The sequence below is a fragment of the Tachyglossus aculeatus genome, chromosome 22 (genome assembly GCF_015852505.1).
Source record: "Tachyglossus aculeatus isolate mTacAcu1 chromosome 22, mTacAcu1.pri, whole genome shotgun sequence".
NCBI lineage: Eukaryota > Metazoa > Chordata > Mammalia > Monotremata > Tachyglossidae > Tachyglossus > Tachyglossus aculeatus.
The window spans coordinates 55,704,806-55,727,344 of record NC_052087.1 but is presented as its reverse complement, the minus strand read 5'-3'; the positions used below and the strand labels follow the sequence as shown (position 1 = coordinate 55,727,344).

At 49.7% G+C, this 22,539-nt stretch overlaps 1 protein-coding gene across 13 annotated transcripts in view; it reads right to left on the bottom strand.

Annotated features, from left to right (window-relative positions):
- The window catches only part of BRSK2 (BR serine/threonine kinase 2), a 250,755-nt gene that overhangs the window by 63,865 nt on the left and 164,351 nt on the right, over positions 1-22,539 (bottom strand). For all 13 annotated transcript variants that reach the window (XR_005455664.1, XR_005455666.1, XR_005455667.1 and 10 more), the window contains exons 5-8: positions 13,746-13,862; positions 11,257-11,290; positions 10,982-11,050; positions 2,536-2,682 (exon numbers count right to left, since the gene is read on the bottom strand). Coding sequence is in view for 9 of the 13 variants with exons in the window: in XM_038764291.1 (XP_038620219.1) it covers positions 2,536-2,682; positions 10,982-11,050; positions 11,257-11,290; positions 13,746-13,862 (367 nt within the window). In the remaining 4 variants the exon portion in view is untranslated. The remainder of the gene's footprint in view (positions 1-2,535; positions 2,683-10,981; positions 11,051-11,256; positions 11,291-13,745; positions 13,863-22,539) is intronic.

Here is a 22,539-nt window from a genome sequence, read left to right as displayed (position 1 = left end):
TCCATACGATTGAATATTATTCCATTGACCTCTCCCAAGTGCTTAGTACAGTGCTCTGCACACAGTAATCACTCAATAAATATGATTGAATGAATGAATGAAAGCAGAAGTCAAGGCCCGGGGGCAAGAGGAGCTAAGGATTAATAATAATAATAATATTCATAACAATAATAATGGTACTTGTTGTTGAGTGCTTACTGTGTGCCACTCTTTTAACTGCTGGGTATGATACAAGTTAATCAGATCAGATTAGGCAGATTAGATGCAGTCTGTGTCCCAAATGGAACTCACACTCTCATCCCTGTTTTACAGATGAGGGAACTGAGGCCCAGAGAAGCGAAGTGACTCGCCCAAGGTCACCCAGCAGACATAATAATAATAATAATGATGGTATTTGTTAAGCGCTTACTATGTGCAAAGCACTGTTCTAAGCGCTGGGAGGTTACAAGGTGATCAGGTTGTCCCACGGGGGGCTCACAGTTTTAATCCCCATTTTTACAGGTGAGGTAACTGAGGCCCAGAGAAGTGAAGTGACTTGCCCAAAGTCACCCAGCTGACAAGTGGCAGAGCTGGGATTTGAACCCACAACCTCTGACTCCAAAGCCCGGGCTCTTTCCACTGAGCCACGCTGCTTCTCTAAGCAGACATGTGGCAGGGCCGGGATTAGAACCCAGATCCTTCCGATTCTCAGACCCAGGCTCTGACCACTGAGGCCATGCTGCTTATTTATTACACCACCCTGTCTCCCATGGGGCTCACCTTCTAGGTAGGAAGAAGAATGGGTGTTGAATCCCCATTTTACAGATGAGGAAACTGAGGCCCAGAGAAGGTAAAAGGGGCTCTGGCTCTGATTGGGTAGCAGTCGGGGAGAGGGGGGAAGGAAGGGGGCAGGTACGCCATGAGAGACAGTGGGCAAAGCTGGGGCCCGGCGAGGGACCTGGGTTGGGCTGAGTTAGGGTTGGCATTGGAGAAGGGAGGGCATGCAAATAATAATAATAATAATAATAATAATAATAATAATAATAATAGAATTTATTAAGTGCTTACTAAGTGCACAGCACTGTTCTAAGTGCACAGCACTGTTCTAAGTGCTGGGAAGGTTACAAGGTGATCAGGTTGTCCCACAGGGGCTCACAGTCTTAATCCCATTTTACAGATGAGGTAACTCAGGCCCAGAGGAGTGAAGAGACTTGCCCAAAGTCACACAGCTGACAATTGTCAGAGCTGGAATTTGAACCCATAACCTCTGACTCCAAAGCCCGTGCTCTTTCCACTGAGCCACGCTGCTTCTCTACTCACGCACACTGGGCACACATGTGCTCCGACCCGTCTGACAATCATTCAGTCATTCAGTAGCATTATTAAGCACTTACTGTGTGCAAAGCACTGTACTGAGCACTAAGGAGAGTACAGACACTATTCCCTGCCCACAACAAGCTTCCAGTCTAGAAAGGGAGGCAGACATTACTAGAAAGTAATAAATGACAGACAGGGGCAAAAGTGGTGTGGGGCTGGAAGTGGGGATCAAAAAAGGGAACAAGTCAGGCGATGCAGAAGGGAGTAGAAGAAGACGTAAGCTCATTGTGGACAGGGATTTTTGTCTATTTTGTTTTACTCTCCCAAGCGCTTAGTACAGTGAACGTGTCTATTTTTATGCTGTACTCTCCCAAGCGCTTAGTATGGTGCTCTGCACGCAGAAAGCGCTCAATAAATACGACCGACTGAATGAATGCTCTGCACACAAGTGCTCAGTAAATTCATTCATTCATTCAATCGTATTTATTGAGCGCTTACTGTGTGCACAGCACCGTACTAAGCACTTGGGAAATACAATTCAGCAACAGAGACAATCCCTGCCCACAACGGGCTTATTCATTCATTCATTGAATCATATTTATTGAGTGCTTACTGTTGGGTAGGGACTGTCTCTATATGTTGCCAATTTGTACTTCCCAAGCGCTTAGTATAGTGCTCAGCACATAGTAAGCGCTCAATAAATACGATTGATGATGATGATGATGCACAGCACTGTACTAAGCGCTTGGGAAGTACAAGTCGGCAACCTGTAGTGGTCCCTACCCAACAACGGGCTAGAAGGGGGAGACAGACAACAAAACAAAACCTGTAGACAGGTGTCAAAATAGTCAGAACAAATAGAATTATAGCTATATGCACATCATTAACAAAATAAATAGAATAGTAAATATGTACAAGTAAAATAAATAGAGTAATAGATCTGTACAAATATGTACAAGTGCTGTGCGGAGGGGAAGGAGGTAGGGTGAGGGGGTTAGGAAGGCCTCCTGGAGGAGGTGAGCTCTCAGTAGGGCTTTGTGGGGGGAGAAAGACATCAAAACAAGTAGACAGGCATCAGTAGCATCATTATAAATAAATAGAATCAGAGTATATACAATATAAATGTGATTGAATGAATGAATAAATGAATGAGGGCTTGACCAGTGGCAGCTGAGGGGAGAGGAAGGGGATGAGGTGTGTGTGTTGGGGGGGTGAGAGAGATAGGGGAGGGGTCCTCACCGTGAGCCGCTTGGATGAATCCACCTCAATCATGCCCCGCAGCAGATTTTGGCAGTCGGGGGGGATGAAATGGGGCATGTGGAAGACGCCTCTCTTCACCTTCTCCAGGAGCTGTCGCAGGTTGTCGTCGTCGAAGGGCAGTGCCCCCTGTAAGGCGGGACACGCGCGGAGCATCAACCCTCCCTGCTGGGCCCCCGGGCAGCCCGGTACTGAGAGCCGTGAAACGGACACTCTCCCTGCCCTCCAGGAGCTTCCGATCAATTCAACGATTAATCGATCAATCCTATTTATTGAGCTCTTACTGGGTGTAGAGCGCTGTGCCGAGCGCTTGGGAGAGGACAAGAAAACAGAGTTGGTAATAATAATAATAATGGCATTTATTAAGCGCTTACTATGTGCAAAGCACTGTTCTAAGCGCTGGGGAATACAAGGTGATCAGGTTGTCCCACATGGGGCTCACAAGCAATCCCCATTTTACAGATGAGGTAACTGAGGCTCAGAGAAGTTAAGTGACTTGCCCAAGGTCACACAGCAGACGTGGCGGAGCTGGGATTCGAACCCATGACCTCTGGCTCCAAAGCCCGTGCTCTTACCACTGAGCCATGCTACTTCTCTACAAGTAGGTGGTAGACACCTTCCCTGCCCACAAGGAGCTTACGGTCTAGAGGGGGAGACGGGTATTAATATAAATCAATAAATGACAGTTGTGGTGGACATAAGTGATGTGGGGCTGGGAGGGGGGATGAATAAAGGGAGCGAGTCAGGGCGATGCAGAAAGGAGTGGGAGAAGGGGAAAGGGGGGCTTAGTCGGGGAAGGCCTCTTGGAGGAGATGGGCCTTCAATAATCAATCAATTGTATTTATTGAGCATTTACTGTGTGCAGAGCACTGCAATAAGGCTTTGAAGAGTGGGGGGAGAGTCACTGTCTGTCGGATTTGAGGAGGGAGGGCGTTCCAGGCCAGAGGCAGGACGTGGGCGAGAGGTCGGGGGCGAGATGGATGAGATTGAAGCACAGGGAGAAAGTCGGCGTTAGAGGAGCAAAGTGTGTGGGCTGGGTTGTAATAAGAGAGTAGCAAGTGGAGGTAGGAGGGGGCGAGGGGACTGAGGGCTTTAAAGCCAGTGGCGAGGAGGGTCATTATAGCAGTTTTGCAACCCTAGAGATGTCTGTTCTCTTCCAGGAAATGCACCCAAGAAGTCATCAAGTTACACTGTCTAGGGACAAAGGCAGGTAATTGTTACATGTATGTCCTTGTGATGGTGGTAGCAATAGTTGTAGTAGCAGCAGTGCTTAGAACAGTGCTTGGCACACAGTAAGCGGTTAACAAATACTGTCATTATTATTATTATTACTGGACATCCACTTATCAATCAACTCATTAGCAGACTGAGCCCCTTCCTTCCTCTCCCCATCATCCCCCTCTCCATCCCCCGCATCTTACCTCCTTCCCTTCCCCACAGCACCTGTATATATGTATATATGTTTGTACATATTTATTACTCTATTTATTTATTTATTTTCCTTGTACATATCTATTCTATTTATTTTATTTTGTTAGTATGTTTGGTTTTGTTCTCTGTCTCCCCCTTTTAGACTGTGAGCCCACTGTTGGGTAGGGACTGTCTCTATATGTTGCCAACTTGTACTTCCCAAGCGCTTAGTACAGTGCTCTGCACACAGTAAGCGCTCAATAAATACGATTGATGATGATGATTCATATTTACTAATGCTTACTATGTGCTGAGGATTGTACTACTACTACTACTATTAATTATAGTATTTGTTAAGTGCTTACTATGTGCCAGGCACTGTTCTAAGCGCTGGGGTAAATATAAGGTAATAATAATATAATAATAATAATAATTGGCATTGATTAAGCGCTCACTATGTGCAAAGCACTGTTCTAAGTGCTGGGGAGGATACAGGGTGATCAGGTTGTCCCACGTGGGGCTCACAGTCTTAATCCCCATTTTACAGATGAGGTCACTGAGGCCCAGAGAAGTTAAGTGACTTGCCCAAGATCACACAGCAGACATGTGGCGAAGTTGGGATTCGAGCCCATGACCTCTGACTCCAAAGCCCGGGCTCTTTCCACTGAGCCACGCTGCTTCTCTATAATCAGGTTGTCCCACATGGGGCTCACAGTCTTCATCCCCATTTTACAGATGAGGTAACTGAGGCACAGAGAAGTTAAGTGGCTTGCCCAAGGTCACACAGCAGATAAGTGGCGGAGCCAGGATTAGAACCCATGTCCTCTGACTCCCAAGCCTGGGCTCTGTCCACTAAGCCACGTGCTTCTCTAAGTGTTTAGGAATTGGTTGACACATTACCTGCTCACAACAAGCTTAAAGTCTAGAGGGGGAGACAGACATTAATATGGATAAATATAGGATGGGTAATAATGATAATAATAATAATGGGTATGTCACCCCCCTCCTCAAAAGTCTCCAGTGGCTGTTTATCAATCGTCATATGAAGCAAACACTCCTCACTATTGACTTCAAAGCTGTCCATCCCCTTGCCCCCTTTTACAGCGTGGCGTGGCTCAGTGGAAAGAGCACAGGCTTTGGAGTCAGAGGTCAGGGGTTCGAATACCGACTCCGCCACATGTCTGCTGTGTGACCTCGGGCAAGTCACCTAACTTCTCTGAGTCTCAGTTACCTCATCTGTAAAATGGGGATGAAGACTGTGAGCCCCACGTAGGAGGCCTTCCCAGACTGCGCCCCCTCTTTCCTCTCCCCCTCCTTCCCCTCTCCATCCCTTTCCCACAGCACCTGTATATATGTATATATGTTTGTACGTATTTATAAGAGAAGCAGCGTGGCTCAGTAGAGAAGCAGCGGGGCTCAGTGGAAAGAGCACGGGCTTTGGAGTCAGAGGTCATGGGTTCGAATTCTGACTCCGCCACATGTCCGCTGTGTGATCTTGGGCAAGTCACTTAACTTCTCTGGGCCTCAGTGACCTCATCTGTAAAATGGGGATTAAGGTTGTGAGCCCCACGTGGGACAACCTGATCACCCTGTATCCTCCCCAGCGCTTAGAACAGTGCTTTGCACATAGTAAGTGCTTAACAAATGCCAATTATTATTATTATTATTATTTTACTTCACCTCCCTCCTCTCCTTCTCCAGCCCAGCCCGCACCCTCCGCTCCTCTGCCGCCGCTCACCTCCTCACTGGGCCTCGTTCTCGCCTGTCCCGCCGTCGACCCCTGGCCCACGTTCTACCTCTGACCGAGAATGCCCTCCCTCCTCACATAATAATAATAATAATAATGTTGGTATTTTTTAAGCGCTTACTATGTGCAAAGCACTGTTCTAAGCGCTGGGGGGAACACAAAGAGATGAGGTTGTCCCATGCGGGGCTCACAGTCTTAATCCCCATTTTACAGGTGAGGGAACTGAGGCACAGAGAAGTGAAGTGACTTGCCCAAGGTCACACAGCAGACATGTGGGGGAGGCAGGATTCGAACTCATGACCTCCGACTCCCAAGCCCGCGCTCTTTCCACTGAGCCACGCTGCTTCTCTTGCCAAACTAGCTCTCTTCCCCCCTTCAAAGCCCTACTGAAAGGTCTCCTCCTCCAGGAGGCCTTCCCAGATTGAGACCCCCTTTTCCTCTGCTCCTCCTCCCCTTCCCATCACCCCTATTCCCTCCCTTCACTCTACCCCCCGCCCCACAGCACTTGTGTATATATGTACATATTTATTATTCTATTTATTTTGTTAATGATGTGTATATATCTATAATTCTATTTATTTATATTGATGCTATTGATGCCGATTTGGTTTGTTCTGTTTTGTTGTCTGTCTCCCCACTTCTAGACTGTGAGCCCATTGCTCGGTCGAGACTCTCTATGTTGACAAATTGTACTTTCCAAGTGCTTAGTACAGTTCTTTGCACATAGTAAGCACTCAATAAATACGATCGAATGAACGAATGAATAATAACAACTGCGGTAATTGTTAAGCACTTACTATGTGCCAGGCACTGTTTTAAGTGCTGTGGTAGATACAGGCTAATCGGGTTTGACATGTAGGGCTCACGGTCTTCATCAGCTCAGTGGAAAAGAGCATGGGCTTTGGAGTCAGAGGTCATGGGTTCAAATCCCGGCTCCGCTAATTATCAGCTGTGTGACTTTGGGCAAGTCACTTCACTTCTCTGTGCCTCAGTTACCTCATCTGGAAAATGGGGATTAAGACTGTAAGCCCCCCATGGGACAACCTGATCACCTTGTAACCTCCCCAGCACTTAGAACAGTGCTTTGCACATAGTAAGCGCTTAATAAATGTCATTATTATTATTATTTACGGATGAGGGAACTGAGGCCCAGAGAAGTGAAGTGACTTGCCCAAGGTCACTCAGCAGACAAGTGTCAGAGCCGGGATTAGAATCCAGGTCCTTCTGACTTCCAGGCTCATTGCTCTATCCACTAGACTTGTACTTCCCAAGCGCTTAGTACAGTGCTCTGCACACACTAAGTGCTCAATAAATACAATTGAATGAATGAATGAATAGACCATGCTGCTTCTCTATATGTACATAGAGATGGATATGTAAGTAAGTGCTATGAGGCTCTGCATACAGTAAGCGCTCAATAAATACGATTGAATGAATGAATGAGATCAAAATAGAGTGAGTACGATGGAATTAAGAGGAGGGAAGTGTGCGGGCTGGGTTGTAGTAGGAGAGCAGCGAGGTGAGATAGGAGGGGGCAAGAGGATGGAGGACTTTAAAGCCGATGGTGAAAAATTTCTATTTGCTGCGGAGGTGGATGGGCAATCACTGGAGGTTCTCGAGGAGTGGGGAGATGTGAATTTAATGTTTTTGTAGAAAAACAATCTGGGTAATAGGATGAAGTAAAGTGGAGTGTGAGAGGCAGAAGTCAGGGAGGTCAATGAGGAGGTTGAGGCAGTAATCAAGGCGGGAGAGGATAAGTGCTTGGATTAACATGGCAGCAGTTTAGACGGAGAAGAAAGGGCAGATTTTAACAATATTGTGAAGGTTGAACCAACAGGATTTGGTGACATTGAATATATGGGTTGAATGAGAGATATGAGTCGAGGGTAACGCCAAGGTTATGGGCTTCTGAGACAGGAAGGATGGTGCGACCATCTACAGTGATGGGAAAGTCACGGGGATGACAGGGTTTGAGGGAAGATGAGTTCTGTTTTGGAAAATGTCAAGTTCAAGGTGTCGGCGGGACATCCAAGTCGAGATGTCTCGAAGGCAGGAGGAAATGAGAGACAGCAGAGAGGGAGAGAGATCAGGGCTGGAGAGGGAGATTTGGGAATCACCCGCATAGATGTGGTAGTTGAAGCCATGGGAGTGAATGAGTTCTCCAAGGGAGTGGGTGTAGATGGAGAAGAGAAGGGGACCCAGAACTGAACCTTGAGGGACACCCCCAGTTAGGGTTTGGGAGGCTGAAGAGGGGCCCACAAAAGAGACTGAGAGTGAGCGCCCAGAGAGATAGGGGGAGAACCAGAAGAGGCAGAGTCAGTGAAGCCGAGGTAGGATAACATTTCCCAAGCGCTTAGTACAGTGCTCTGCACACAGTAAGCGCTCAATAAATACGATTGAATGAATGAATGAATTTCCAGAAGGGGGTGGCCCACAGTATGGAAGGTAGCTGACGGCTGGAGGAGGATGAGGAGGGAGTAGAGGCCATTGGATTTGGCAAGGCGGAAAACACTGGTGACCTTTGAGGGGGCGGTTTCCGTGGAGTAAAGGGGATGGAAGCCGAATTGGAGGGGGTCAAGAAGAGAATTGGAGGAGAGGAAGTGAAGACAGCTTGCTACTGATCACTGTACTAGGCATTTGGGAAGTACCGAAGAACTAAGTGACCCATTCCCTCTAATGGGGAAGACAAGTGAAAAATACATTTATCCCAACCTCTTCCTGTTTGTTGTATCCTTGGTCTTTCTCTGGCTCCCACCATCCAACAGTTCATGCCCACATCTTAACATCTGGCTTTAAGGCACTCAGTCTTTCTCCTTATCCCCTTTTCTCCTCCCTGCCCGCCCCAGCTCTCTCCTCTCACTTAAATCCAACTTACTCCCCAGGCCTTGTTTTCCCCTCCCTCTTGCTCATGGCCTCCTGCCTGACCCTCCCTTCCCCTTGTCTGCTATGTGACCTTGGGCAAGTCACTTCCTGATGTTTTGTTTTGTTGTCTGTCTCCCCCTTCTAGACTGTGAGCCCGTTGTTGGGTAGGGACCGTCTCTATATGTTGCCAACTTATACTTCCCAAGCGCCTAGTACAGTGCTCCGCACATAGTAAGCACTCAATAAATACGACAATGAATGATCTCTGAGAGACCTTCCTTGTTTAATTTCTCATTTCTTCACCCGACATTTCCACTCTTTGGGATGAAAGACCACTACTCTTTCCCTCTTCTAAGTCCTACTAAACTCATGTCTCCTCCAAGAAACCTTCCCTGATTAACCTCTCATTTCCCCACTATTTCCTTTCTGAGCCCCACAACACTTATATACCGCCAACCTGATAGACTTGGATCTACCCCAGTACTTAGAACAGTGCTTGGCACATAGTAAGTGCTTAACAAGTACATAATTACTATTATTATTACATATCTTACTTCCCCTATCTGTAATTCATTCATTCATTTATTCATTCATTCAATCGTATTTATTGAGCACTTACTGTGTGCAGAGCACTGTACTAAGTGCTTGGGAAGTACAAGATGGCATTTTAATGTCTGCCTCCCCCACTAGATTATTGGGAAGCAGCATGGCATAGTGGATAGAGCCCGGGCCTACGAGTCAGAAGGTCATTAGTTCTAATCCCAGATCCTCCACTTGTCTGCTGCATGACCTTGGGCAAGTCACTTCACTTCTCTGGGTCTCAGTTCCCTCATCTGGAAAATGGGGATTGAGACTGTGAGCCCCACGTGGGACAGGGACCGAGTCCAACCCGATGTGCTTGGCTCACAGCCTTGAGAAGCAGCATGGCTTAGTGGAAAGAGCCCGGGCTTGAGTCAGAGGTCGTGGGTTCTAATCCTGGTTCCGCTACTTACCAGCTGTGTGACTTTGGGCAAGTCACTTAACTTCTCTGTGCCTCAGGTACCTCATCTGTAAAATGGGGATTAAGACTGTGAGCCCCCCATGGGATAACCTGATTCTTATATCTCCCTTAGTGCTTAGAACAGTGCTTGACACTGTTAAGTAAACGCTTAACAAATACCATTATTATTATTATTATTAATCCCCGTTTTCCAGATGAGGTAACTGAGGCACAGAGAAGTGAAGTGGCTTGCCTAAGGTCACACAGCAGCCAAGTGGCAGAGCCAGGAGTAGAACTCACGACCTTCCGACTCCCAGGCTTGGGTTCTAGTCACTAGGCCATGCTGCCTCTCTAATAGCCTAGTGGAAAGGGCACGGGTCTGGGCATCAGAAGGACCTGGGTTCTAATCCTGGAGCTGCCACATGTCTGTTAATGTTTTGTTTTGTTGTCTGTCTCCCCCTTCTAGACTGTGAGCCCGCTGTTGGGTAGGGACCGTCTCTATATGTTGCTGACTTGTACTTCCCAAGCGCTTAGTACAGTGCTCTGCACACCGTAAGTGCTCAATAAATACGATTGAATGAAATACGATTGAATGAATCCACCCCAGTGCCTAGTACAGTGCCTGGCACATAGTACGTGCTTAACAAGTGCCATAATTATTATAAGCTCTTTGAGAACAGGTACCGGGTCTACTAAGTCTATTCAAATCCCGGCTCCGCCAATTGTCAGCTGTGTGACATTGGGCAAGTCACTTAACTTCTCTGGGCCTCAGTGACCTCATCTGTAAAATGGGGATTAAGACTGTAAGCCCCCTTTGGGACAACCTGATCACCTTGTAACCTCCCCAGCGCTTAGAACAGTGCTTTGCACATAGTAAGCGCTTAATAAATGCCATTAGTATTATTATTATTGTCCTCTCCCAAGTGCTCAGCACAGTACTATAATAATAATAATAATAATGATGGCATTTATTAAGCGCTTACTATGTGCAAAGCACTGTTCTAAGCCCTGGGGAGGTTACAAGGTGATCAGGTTGTCCCACGGGGGGCTCACAGTCTTCATCCCCATTTTACAGATGAGGGAACTGAGGCACAGAGAAGTTAAGTGACTTGCCCAAAGTCACACAGCTGACAGGTGGCGCACACAGTAGATTAGAAGTCCGTGTGTGTGTGTGTGTGTGTGTGTGTGCTCATTGTGGACAGTGACTGTGTCTGTTATATTGTTATACTTTTGTTTTACTGGACTCTCCCAAGCGCTTAGTATGGTGTTCTACACACAGTAAGTGCTCAGTAAATTGGATTGACTGATTAGTTTACTGTGCGTGACTCCTCACGTGTTGGTGAAACAAGAGGGTCTGAAGGCCCTCCCCGCCCCTTCCCTGGGAGGGTCCCCTGGTCCCGGGGGTCCCGGGGGGCCTTGGGCAGACTCACCACCAACAGCGCAAACAGGATGACTCCACAACTCCACACGTCTGCTTTCCTCCCGTCGTATTTCTCTCCCTGCTCCACGACGCGGGGTGGGGGGTAAGGGGAGGCAGAAGGGTCAGGGGTCAGGGGTCAGGGGGCTAGTGATGCCAGAGACCCCCTCCCCTCCCCTCCCCTCCCCTCCGCCCCCCGGGGGAGTCCCACCAACCCGGACCGTATGTAACTCCGAGGGTGGGGGGAGGTCAGGGCGGGGAAATCGGGGAGGGGGCGGCTGGACTTACCCGGATCACCTCCGGACAGGCGTAATGGGGCGACCTGCGGGGCGAAGGCCAAGGGTCAGAGGGCCGGGGCAGCCCCCGGGACCCCTCTGGGGAGGAGACGGGTGGGGGAGGGGAAGGAGGGATGGGTGGATGGATGGATGATGGATGGATGGATGGATGGATGGATGGATGGATGGATGGAGGATGAGCGGCTGGGGGAAGGAGGAGTGGGGAGGGGAGGGATGGAGGAGGAGGGGAAGGAGAAAGGGAGGAAAGAGGGAAGGAGGGATGGGGAAGGAGGAAGGGGTGGAGGAGAAGAGGGAGGGAGGAAGGGAGGGGAAAGGAGGGATGGATGGGGAGGAGAAAGAGAGAACGGGGAAGGAGGGGTGGGAGAGGAGGTATGGGGAGGAAAGGTGGGCGGAAGGGAAGGGGAAAGGGGCGAAGGAGGAGAGATGGAGGAAGGACGGGAGGGATGACGGAAGGAGAAAGGGAAAGAGGGAGGGGAAAGGGGAAGGAGGGGAGGGGAAGGAGAAACGGAGAGGAGGGAGGAGAAAGGGAGGGAGGGGGAAAGAGGGGAAGGAGAGATGGGGAGGAGAGGGGGAGGGGGAGGGAAAAGAGGGGAAGGATCGAGAAGGGGAAGAGAAAAGAGGAGGGAGGGAAAGGGAGGGAGAAGGAGAAGGAGGAGAGGGAGAAGGGGAAGGAGAGATGGGGAAGAGGGAGGAGAGAGGGAGGGGGAAGGAGAGATGGGGAGGAGGGAGAAGGGGGAAGAGAAAGGGGAGGAGGGAGGAGGAAGGGAAGGATGAGGGGAGGAGGAGAAGGGGCGGGGAAAGGAGGGAGGGATGGGGAAAAGAGGGGAAGGAGATGGGGAGGAGGGATGGGGGATTGGGGGCACCTGGGGGACCCCGGTAGCCCCCCCCCCCGGCCCAGTCCAGCCCCCGGGCGGACAGCAGGACAGCACGTCCTCCGTGGGGAGGGAGGGGGGTGGCAGCGGCCTCTGCCCTTCGCCCCTCCCGCCCCTGCCCGGGGGCGACACGAGGGGGGCGGCGAGTCAAACAATCACACTTCCCCCCCTTCTGAGCCCTACTGAAGGCTCTCCTCCTCCAGGAGGCCTTCCCAGACTAAGCCCCCCTTTTCCTCTGCTCCCCCCTTCGCCCCGACTCCCTCCCTTTGCTCCACCCCTCCTTCCCGATCCACAGCACTTGTGATTTTATGTATAAATCGATAATTCTATTTGTTTATATTAATGATGTGTATAAACCTATAATTCTATCTATATATCTATAATTGTTGTCTGTCTCCCCCTTCTAGACTGTGAGCCCGTTGTTGGGTAGGGGCCGTCTCTATATGCTGCCAATTTGTACTTCCCAAGCGCTTAGTACAGTGCTCTGCACACAGTAAGCGCTCAATAAATGCGATTGAATGAATGAATGAATGAATGCAGTCTATTTATATTGATGCTATTGATGCCTGTTTACTTGTATTGTTGTCCCTCTCCCCCCTTCTAGACTGTGACCCCGTTGTGGGCGGGGATTGTCCCTGTTGCTGAATTGGACTTTCCAAGCGCTTAGTCCAAGGCCCTACTGAGAGCTCACCTCCTCCAAGAGGCCTCCCCAGACTGAGCCCCCTCCTTCCTCTCCCCCTCCTCCCCCTCTCCATCCCCCCCGCCTTACCTCCTTCCCTTCCCCACAGCTCCTGTATATATGTATATATGTTTGTACGTATTTATTACTCTATTTATTTCACTTGTACATATCTATTCTATTTATTTTATTTTGTTGATATGTTTTGTTTTGTTCTCTGTCTCCCCCTTCCAGATTGTGAGCCCACTGTTGGGTAGGGACCGTCTCTATGTGTTGCCAACTTGTCCTTCCCAAGCGCTTGGTACAGTGCTCTGCACACAGTAAGCGCTCAATAAATACGATTGATTGATTGATTGATTGATTAGTCCAGTGCTCTGCACACAGTAAGCGCTCAATCAATACAATTGAAGTAACTGAATGAATGAATGAGTCGCAGCCGGGAGCACGGACCGGGCGTCGGAAGGGGTGCGGTCCCCAGGGGGAGCCCGCGAGCTGGGGCGGACCCAACGCCTCCAACGGCGGCCGCCAGGGGGAGCAGGCGAGCTGGGGCGGACCCAACCTCACCAACGGCGGCCGCCAGGGGGAGCCGGCGAGCTGGGGCAGACCCAACCTCCCCAACGGCGGCCGCCAGGGGGAGCCGGCGAGCTGGGGCAGACCCAACCTCCCCAACGGCGGCCGCCAGGGGGAGCCGGCGAGCTGGGACGGACCCAACTCCCCCAACGGCGGCCGCCAGGGGGCGCCGGGGCTCGCCACCCTCTGCGAGGTCATTCCTTCCATCCCCCTGCCTCCGGCCAGGTGGTGTTTCCACAGCCCTTCTCGTCTCCCAGGTCGTCTGGGCCCCGGTCCTTAGTGTGTGTGTGTGTGTGTGTGTGTGTGTGTGTGTGTGTGTGTGTGTGTCTCAGGGGCAGGGGGGCTCGCCCCAAGACTCACCCGCAGCTGGTCTCCAACAAGCTGTCGCCGACCTGCAGGGAGGCCATGCCAAAGTCGGCTATTCGGATGTTGTTCTTCTCGTCCAGAAGAAGGTTTTCCGGTTTCAAATCCCTGTGGCTGGGATGGGGTTGGGGTGGGGGGTTGGCCAGGACCCCTCCAGCGGGGGCTGCGCTCAAATTTCCCACTCCCGCCCCACACCGATACGTCACTCTATTTTTAAATGGTATTTAAGTGCGTACTACGTGCCAGGCACTGTATTAGGCACTGGGGTAGATCCAAGCTAATTCAGTCGGACACAGTCCCTGTCCCGCATGGGGGCTCATCGTCTTCATCCCCATTTTATAGAGGAGGGAACTGAAGCACAGAGAAATGAGGTGATTTGACCCTGGCTCTGCCACTTGTCTGCCGTGTGACTTTGGGCAAATCAGTTCACTTCTCTGGGACTCAGTTCCCTCATCTTAAAATAGGGATTGAGACTGTGAGCCCCATGTGGGATAGGGACTGTGTCCAACTTGATTTGCTTGTATCCAACCCAGCACTTAGTAAAGTGCCAGGCACATAGTAAACACTTAATAAATACCATTAATATTATTATTCCTTCCAGGTCCGGGCTCTTTCCATTAGGCCAAGTCAGTTCTCCCCGGGGGCCTTCTGCACCCCACACTTTTCTCCCTTCTCCCTGGTGGTTGAGATAATAATAATAATAATGGTATTTGTTAAGCACTTACTATGTGCAAAGCACTGCTCTAAGCACTGGGGAGGTTACAAGGTGACCAGGTTCATTCATTCAATCGTATTTATTGAGCGCTTACTGTGTGCAGAACACTGTACTAAGCGCTTGGGAAGTACAAGTTGGCAACATATAGAGACGGCCCCTACCCAACAGTGGCCTGTCCCACGGGGGGGCTCACAGTTTTAATCCCCATTTTACAGATGAAGTAACTGAGGCCCAGAGAAGTTAAGTGACCTACCCAAAGTCACACAGCTGACAGTTGGCAGAGCCAGGATTTGAACCCACGACTTCTGACTCCAAAGCCCGTGCTCTTTCCACTGAGTCATGCTGCTTCTCAATGCAGATGAATAGTCCAACTCCAGGCCTGAAGCCCCCTCCCATAGTGGGGTGGGGGAGGGGAGCCCCTAGGAGGGGCCCCCATGTGTGAGAAAGGGGAGACCAGACAGACCACAGATAACCCGAGGGCCTGGGCAGGCTCCCCCAGGCCTGACCCCAACCCCAGAGATCTCATATCATTATAATAATAATAATAGTAATAACAATTTTGGTACTTGTTACGCACTTCCTATGTGCCAAGCACTGGGGTAGATATAAGCTCCTCAGTTCAAACACAGTCCCTGTCCCCCACTTGTCAGCTGTGTGACTTTGGGCAAGTCACTTAACTTCTCTATGCCTCAGTTACCTCATCTGTAAAATGGGGACTGTGAGCCCCCCGTGGGCCAACCTGATCACCTTGTACCCTCCCCAGCGCTTAGAACCGTGCTTTGCACAAGGGGGATGAAGACTGTGAGCCCCACGGGGGACAACCTCATCCCTTTGTAAGCAGCGTGGCTCAGTGGAAAGAGCCCAGGCTTTGGAGTCGGAGGTCATGGGTTCAAATCCCGGCTCCGACACTTGTCAGCTGTGTGATTTTGGGCAAGTCACTTCACTTCTCTGGGCCTCAGTGACCTCATCTGTAAAGTGGGGATGAAGATTGTGAGCCCCATGTGGGACAACCTGATCACCTTGTATCCCCCCCAGAGCTTAGAACGGTGCTTTGCACATAGTAAGCGCTTAACAAATGCCATCATTATTATTATTACTCTCCCAAGTGCTAAGTACAGTGCTCTGCACAGAGTAAGCGCTCCACAATTATTCTAGACTGTGAGCCCACTGTTGGGTAGGGACCATCTCTATATGTTGCCAACTTGTACTGCCCAAGCGCTTAGTACAGTGCTCTGCACACAGTAAGCGCTCAATAAATACGATTGAATGAATGAATGAATGAATGAATAAATGCCATCATCATCATCATCACACGGGGCTCACAGTAAAAGTAGGAGGGTGTAGGATTAATCCCCATTTTACAGATGAGGAAATTGAGGCACAGAGAAGGGAAGTGACTGCTCCAAGGTCACACGGCAGACCGGTGGTAGAGCCGGGATTGAAACACACATCCTCTGACACCCGGGCCCACACTCCTGCCACTAGGCCATGCTGCTTCTCTTCCTCTCCTATGCTGCGTTCTCCCCCGACCCCCGAGATCTCGTGGCCTAGTGAATAGAGCACAGGTTTGGGAGTCAGAAGGACCTGGGTTCTAATCCTGCCTTCCCCCACTTGTCTGCAGTGTGAACTTGGGCAAATTACTTGCCTTCTCTGGGTCCCAGTTCCCTCATCTGTAAAAAGGGGGCTAAGACTTTAAGCCCCATGTGGGACAGGGACTTTGTCCAACCTGATCACCTTGTAGCCTCTCCAGCGCTTAGAACAGTGCCTGGGACATAGTAAGCGATTAACAAATACTATCATCATCTTCTTCCTCTCCTACATCACGTCCTCCCCCACCCCTGGAGATCTCTTCCTCTCCCAGTAACAATGATAATAATTGTGACATTTGTTAAGTGCTTACTATGTGCCAAGCACTGTTCTAAACACTGGGGTAGATACAAGCTAATCAGGTTGGACACAATCCCTGTCTTTCATGGGGCTCACTGTCTTAATGCCTTAACGCAGAGAAGCAGCGTGGCTCAGTGGAAAGATCCCGGGCTTTGGAGTCAGAGGTCAGGGGTTCAAATCCCGGCTCCGCCACTTGTCAGCTGTGTGATTTTGGGCAAGTCACTTCACTTCTCTGGGCCTCAGTTCCCTCATCTGTAAAATGGGCATTAAGACTGTGAGCCCCACGTGGGGCAACCTGATCATCTTGTAACCTCCCCAGCGCTTAGAACATCATCATCATCATCAATCGTATTTATTGAGCGCTTACTATTTGCAGAGCACTGTACTAAGCGCTTGGGAAGTACAAATTGGCAACATATAGAGACAGTCCCTACCCAACAGTGGGCTCACAGTCTAAAAGGGGGAGAACAGGTTTTGCACATAGTAAGCGCTTAATAAATGCCATCATTCCTAATATTATTATTAATGCTCTTTTTACAGATGAGGGAACTGAGGCCCAGAGAAGCGAAGTAATGTGCTCTAGGTCACCAGCAGACATGTGGTGGAGCCAGGATTGGAACCCACATCCTCTGATTTCCAGGCCCGAGCTCTTTCCACTAGGCCACGCTGCTTCCTTACACTGCTTCTCTTCTCCTACGTCACGTCCTCTCCCAACCCCAGGGGTCTCGCATCCTCCATCCCCTCCTCCCGAACCCTGGCCCTGGGGTCTAATAATAATAATAATATAATAATAATAATAATAATAATAATATTTGTTAAGTGCTTACTATGTGCAAAGCACTGTTCTAAGTGCTGGGGGGATACAAGGTGATCAGGTTGTCCCACGTGGGGCTCACCGTCTTCATCCCCATTTTCCAGATGAGGTCACTGAGGCCCAGAGAAGTGAAGTGACTTGCCTAAAGTCACACAGCTGACAAGTGGCGGAGTTGGGATTAGAATGGAGCATGGCGTAGTGGCTAGAGGCCAAGCCTGGGAATCAGAAGGTCATGGGTTCTAATCCCGGCTCCGCAGCATGTCGGCTGTGTGACCTTGGGCAAGTCACTTGACTTCTCTAGGCCTCAGTTTCCTCATCTGTAAAATGGGGATTAAGACTGTGAGCCCCATGTGGGGCAGGGACTGTATCCAACCTGATTGCCTTGTATCTCCCCCAGTGCTTAGAACAGTGCTTGGCACATAGTAAGCACCTAACAAGTACCATAATTATTATCCCCCCTTTTCCTCTGCTCCTCCTGCCCTCCCCATCGCCTCGACTCCCTCCCTCTGCTTTACCCCCCTCCCCGCCCAACAGCACTTGTGTACATATGTATATATTTATCATTCGATTTATCTGAGAAGCAGCGTGGCTCAGTGGAAAGAGCCCGGGCTTTGAAGTCAGAGGTCATGGGTTCAAATCCCAGCTCCGCCAACTGTCAGCTGTGTGACTTTGGGCAAGTCACTTCGCTCCTCTGCGCCTCAGTTCCCTCATCTGTAAAATGGAGATTAAGACTGGGAGCCCCCTGTGGGACAACCTGATCACCCTGTAACCTCCCCAGCACTTAGAACAGTGCTTTGCACATAGTAAGCGCTTAATAAGTGCCATCATTACTAATATTATTATTAATTCCCTTTTTACAGATGAGGGAACCGAGGCCCAGAGAAGCAAAGTAACGTGCTCTAGGTCACCAGCAGACATGTGGTGGAGCCAGGATTGGAACCCACAACCTCTGATTTCTAGGCCCGGGATGTTTCCACGAGGCCACGCTGCTTCCTTACACTGCTTCTCTTCTCCTACGTCACGTCCTCTCCCAACCCCAGGGGCCTCGCATCCTCCATCCCCTCCTCCCGAACCCTGGCCCTGGGGTCTAATAATAACAACAATAGTATTTGTTAAGTGCTTACTATGTGCAAAGCACTGTTCTAAGCGCTGGGGGAATACAAGGTGATCAGGTCGTCCCACGTGGGGCTCACCGTCTTCATCCCCATTTTCCAGATGAGGTCACTGAGGCCCAGAGAAGTGAAGTGACTTGCCTAAAGTCACACAGCTGACAAGTGGCGGAGTCGGGATTAGAACCCATGACCTCTGACTCTCAAGCCCATGCTCTTTCCACTGAGCCACGCTGCTTCTCAACTGCCAGTGGAGGGTTCTTTGGTGCTCAGTGCCCGGCTCTGACCCCCAAAGCACTTCTTGGCCCCATCCCCCCGACTCTCTCCTTGCACACTGATGCAGGCAAGCACACCCCACCACCCCCAAACTCCACGGGGATCAATGTCAGCCCTGCCTAGTGATGTCGCCCCAACCAGTCACAAGTCGGAAGCCTGCCCCTCCTCTCCAGAACATTCCCCTTCCTTCCCCATGCTTAGAACAGTGCTTCGCATATAGTAAGCGCTTAATAATAATAACAATAATGGTATTTGTTAAGCGCTTACTATGTGCAAAGCACTGTTCTAAGCGCTGGGGAGGTTACAGACTGAGCCCCTTCCTTCCTCTCCCCCTCCTCCCCCTCTCCATCCCCCCCATCTTACCTCCTTCCCTTCCCCACAGCACCTGTATATATGTATATATGTTTGTACATATTTATTACTCTATTTTATTTGTACATATCTATTCTACTTATTTTATTTTGTTAGTATGTTTGGTCTTGTTCTCTGTCTCCCCCTTTTAGATTGTGAGCCCACTGTTGGGTAGGGACTGTCTCTATATGTTGCCAATTTGTACTTCCCAAGCGCTCAGTACAGTGCTCTGCACATAGTAAGTGCTCAATAAATATGATTGATGATGATACAAGGTGATCAGGTTATCCCACGGGAGGGGGAGGGGGCTCACAATTTTAATCCCCATTTTACAGACGAGGTAACTGAGGTACAGAGAAGTTAAGTGACTTGCCTAAAGTCACACAGCTGACAGTTGGCGGAGCCGGGATTTGAACCCACGACCTCTGACTCCAAAGCCCGGGATCTTTCCACTGAGCCACGCTGCTTCTCTAGGTATGCAATAGGTTAATTATGCAATAATAATTATGGCATTTGTTAAGCGATTACTACGTGCCATGGAACTGGACTAAGCGCTGGGGTGGATACAAGCCATTCGGGTCGGACACAGTCCCTGTGCCACCTGGGGCTCGCAGTCTCAATGCCCATTTTCCAGATGAGGGAACTGAGGCCCAGAGAAGTGACTTGCCTAAGGTCACGCAACAGACAAGCGGCACCATCATTATTATTATTCTTCTTCTGGGCTCCCTTAGACCTCCTCCACCCACCCTGCCCCTCCCACCCCCAGTTCAGGAGGTAATAATAGTAAAGTACGCTTAGTACAGCGCTTTGCACGAAGTAAGAGCTCAATAAATACGACTGAATGGTGATATTTGTTATGCGCTTACTATGTGTACTAAGCGCTGGGGAAGATACAAGCCAATCGAGTTGAGACACAGTCCGCGTCCCACATGGGGCTCACCCTCTCCAACCCCATTTTACAGATGAGACCCAGAGAAGGGAAGTGACTTGCCTGAGGTCACACAGCAGATGAGTGGTGGACCTGGGATTAGATCCCAGCTCATTCATTTGATCGTATTAGTCAAGCGCTTACTGTGTGCACAGCATTGTACTACGTGCTTGGGAGCGGACGGTACAACAATAACCCGCTCACCTCCTCAATGTACCTCGTTCTCACCTGTCCCGCCGTCGTCCCCCAGCCCACGTCCTCCCCCTGGCCCGGAATGCCCTCCCTCCACACATCCGCCAAACTAGCTCTCTTCCTCCCTTCAAAGCCCTACTGAAAGCTCACCTCCTCCAAGAGGCCTTCCCACACTGAGCCCCCCATTTCCTCACCTCCTCCCCATCCTCCCTGCCCCACCTCCTTCCCCTCCCCACAGCACCTGTATGTATGTTTGTACAGATTTATTACTCTATTTTACTTGTACATATTTACTATTCTATTTATTTTGTTAACGGTGTGCATTCAGCTTTAATTCTATTTGTTCTGACGACTTGACACCTGTCCACATGTTTTGTTTTGTTGTCCGTCTCCCCCTTCTAGACTGTGAGCCCCTTTGTTGGGTAGGGACTGTCTCTATATCATCATCAATCATATTTATTGAGCGCTTACTGTGTGCAGAGTACTGTACTAAGCGCTTGGGAAATACAAGTTGGCAACATATAGAGACAGTCCCTACCCAACAGTGGGCTCTATATGTTGCCGACTTGTACTTCCCAAGCGCTTAGTCCAGTGCTCTGCACACAGTAAGCGCTAAATAAATACGATTGAATGAATGAATGAACAATAAACAGACACCTTCCTTGCCCACACCTTCCGACTCCCAGGACTAGACTTTAACCACTAGGCCACACTGCTTCTCATCCAGTGGGATTTTCTGAAGGGTGGGTAGGTAGGGGGGTAGGGGGAGATGCCCGGTTCTGGAAGGGGTCCCCCCCTAACAACACCACCAGAAGCACTGATGCCAGTTTCTCGCCCCCCAAATTCTCTGCCCCATTAGACCTCTGAGTTACAAGGACAATGTAGCCAGTGTGTGTGTTTGTGTGCGTGTGTGTTTGTGTGTGAGGGAGTGATGTGTGTTGGCACCCTGGGACACGAACAGGTGGGAGACCTCAGTTTGTTGTAGCCTTGTCCTCTCCCATGTGTTCTGTACACTGCTTTGCACACAGTAAGCGCTCAATAAGTATGACTGAATCAATGACTAGAGCCCTGGCCATCTATTCATTCATTCAATCGTATTTACTGAGCGCTTCCTGTGTGCAGAGCACTGGACTAAGCGCTTGGGACGTACAAGTGTGCAACATATAGAGACGGTCCCTACCCAACAGCGGGCTCACAGTCTAGAATGGGGAGACAGACAACAAAACATATAAACCAAATAAAATAAATAGAATAGATATGTACAAGTAAAATAAATAGAGTAATAAATATGTACAAACATATATACATAAATACAGGTGCTGTGGGAGGGGAAGGAGGTAAGGCGAGGGGGACGGGGAGGGGGATTAGGGGGAGAGGAAGGAGGGGGCTCAGTGTGGGAAGGCCTCCTGGAGGAGGTGAGTTCTCAGTAGGGCTTTGAAGGGAGGAAGAGAGCTAGCTTGGCGGATGTGCGGAGCGAGGGCATTCCTAGACTGTGAGCCCACTGCTGGGTAGGGACTATCTCTGTATGCTGCCAACTTGTACTTCCCAAGCGCTTAGTACAGTGCTCTGCACACAGTAAGTGCTCAATAAATACGATTGAATGAATGAATGAATTCCAGGCCAGGGGGAGGACATGGGCCAGGGGTCGACGACATAGGGGATATGTGAGTGCCTGGATGAATGAGTTGGATTTGTGCTCCTGTGAGCGTAATAATAACATAATTCCTGTGGTAGTTGTTAAGCACTTACTATGTGCCAGGCACTGTTCTAAGTGCTGGGGTAGATGCACGATAATAATAATAATAATAATAATAATAATAATAATAATGGCATTTGTTAAGTGCCTACTATGTGCAGAGGACTGATCTAAGTGCTCCGGGGGATACAAGGTGATGAGGTTGTCCCATGTGGGGCTCACAGTCTTAATCCCCATTTTACAGATGAGGTAACTGAGGCTCAGAGAAGTTATGTAACTTGCCCAAGGTCACACAGCAGACATGTGGCGGAGCCGGGATTAGAACCCATGACCTCTGACTCCCAAGCCCGGGCTCTTTCCACCGAGCCACGCTGCTTCAGTCCCTGTCCCACAAAGGGCTCACAGCCTTCACCTTCCCTCTAGACTATCAGCTCCTTGTGGGCAGGGAATGTGTCTGTTTATTGTTATATTCAGCGCTTAGAACAGTGCTTTGCACATAGTAAGCGCTTTACAAATGCCATTATTATTATATTGTACTCTCCCAAATGCTCAGTACAGTGCTCTGCACACAGTAAGCGCTTGATAAGTTCGATATACTACTACTATATGGGGGGAGAGGGGACGTTCCAGGGGCAGCGGTCCTGCATGGGCTGGAGGGAGAGTGCAAGAGTATGTGGGTAAGATTCACGTGGGTATTCACTTGTGTGTACATGTGGAGGTATAGTAATAATAATAATAATAGTAATTATTATTATGGTATTTGTTAAGCGCTTACTACATGCCAGGCACTGAACTAAATACTGGTGTGGATTCAAGCAAATAA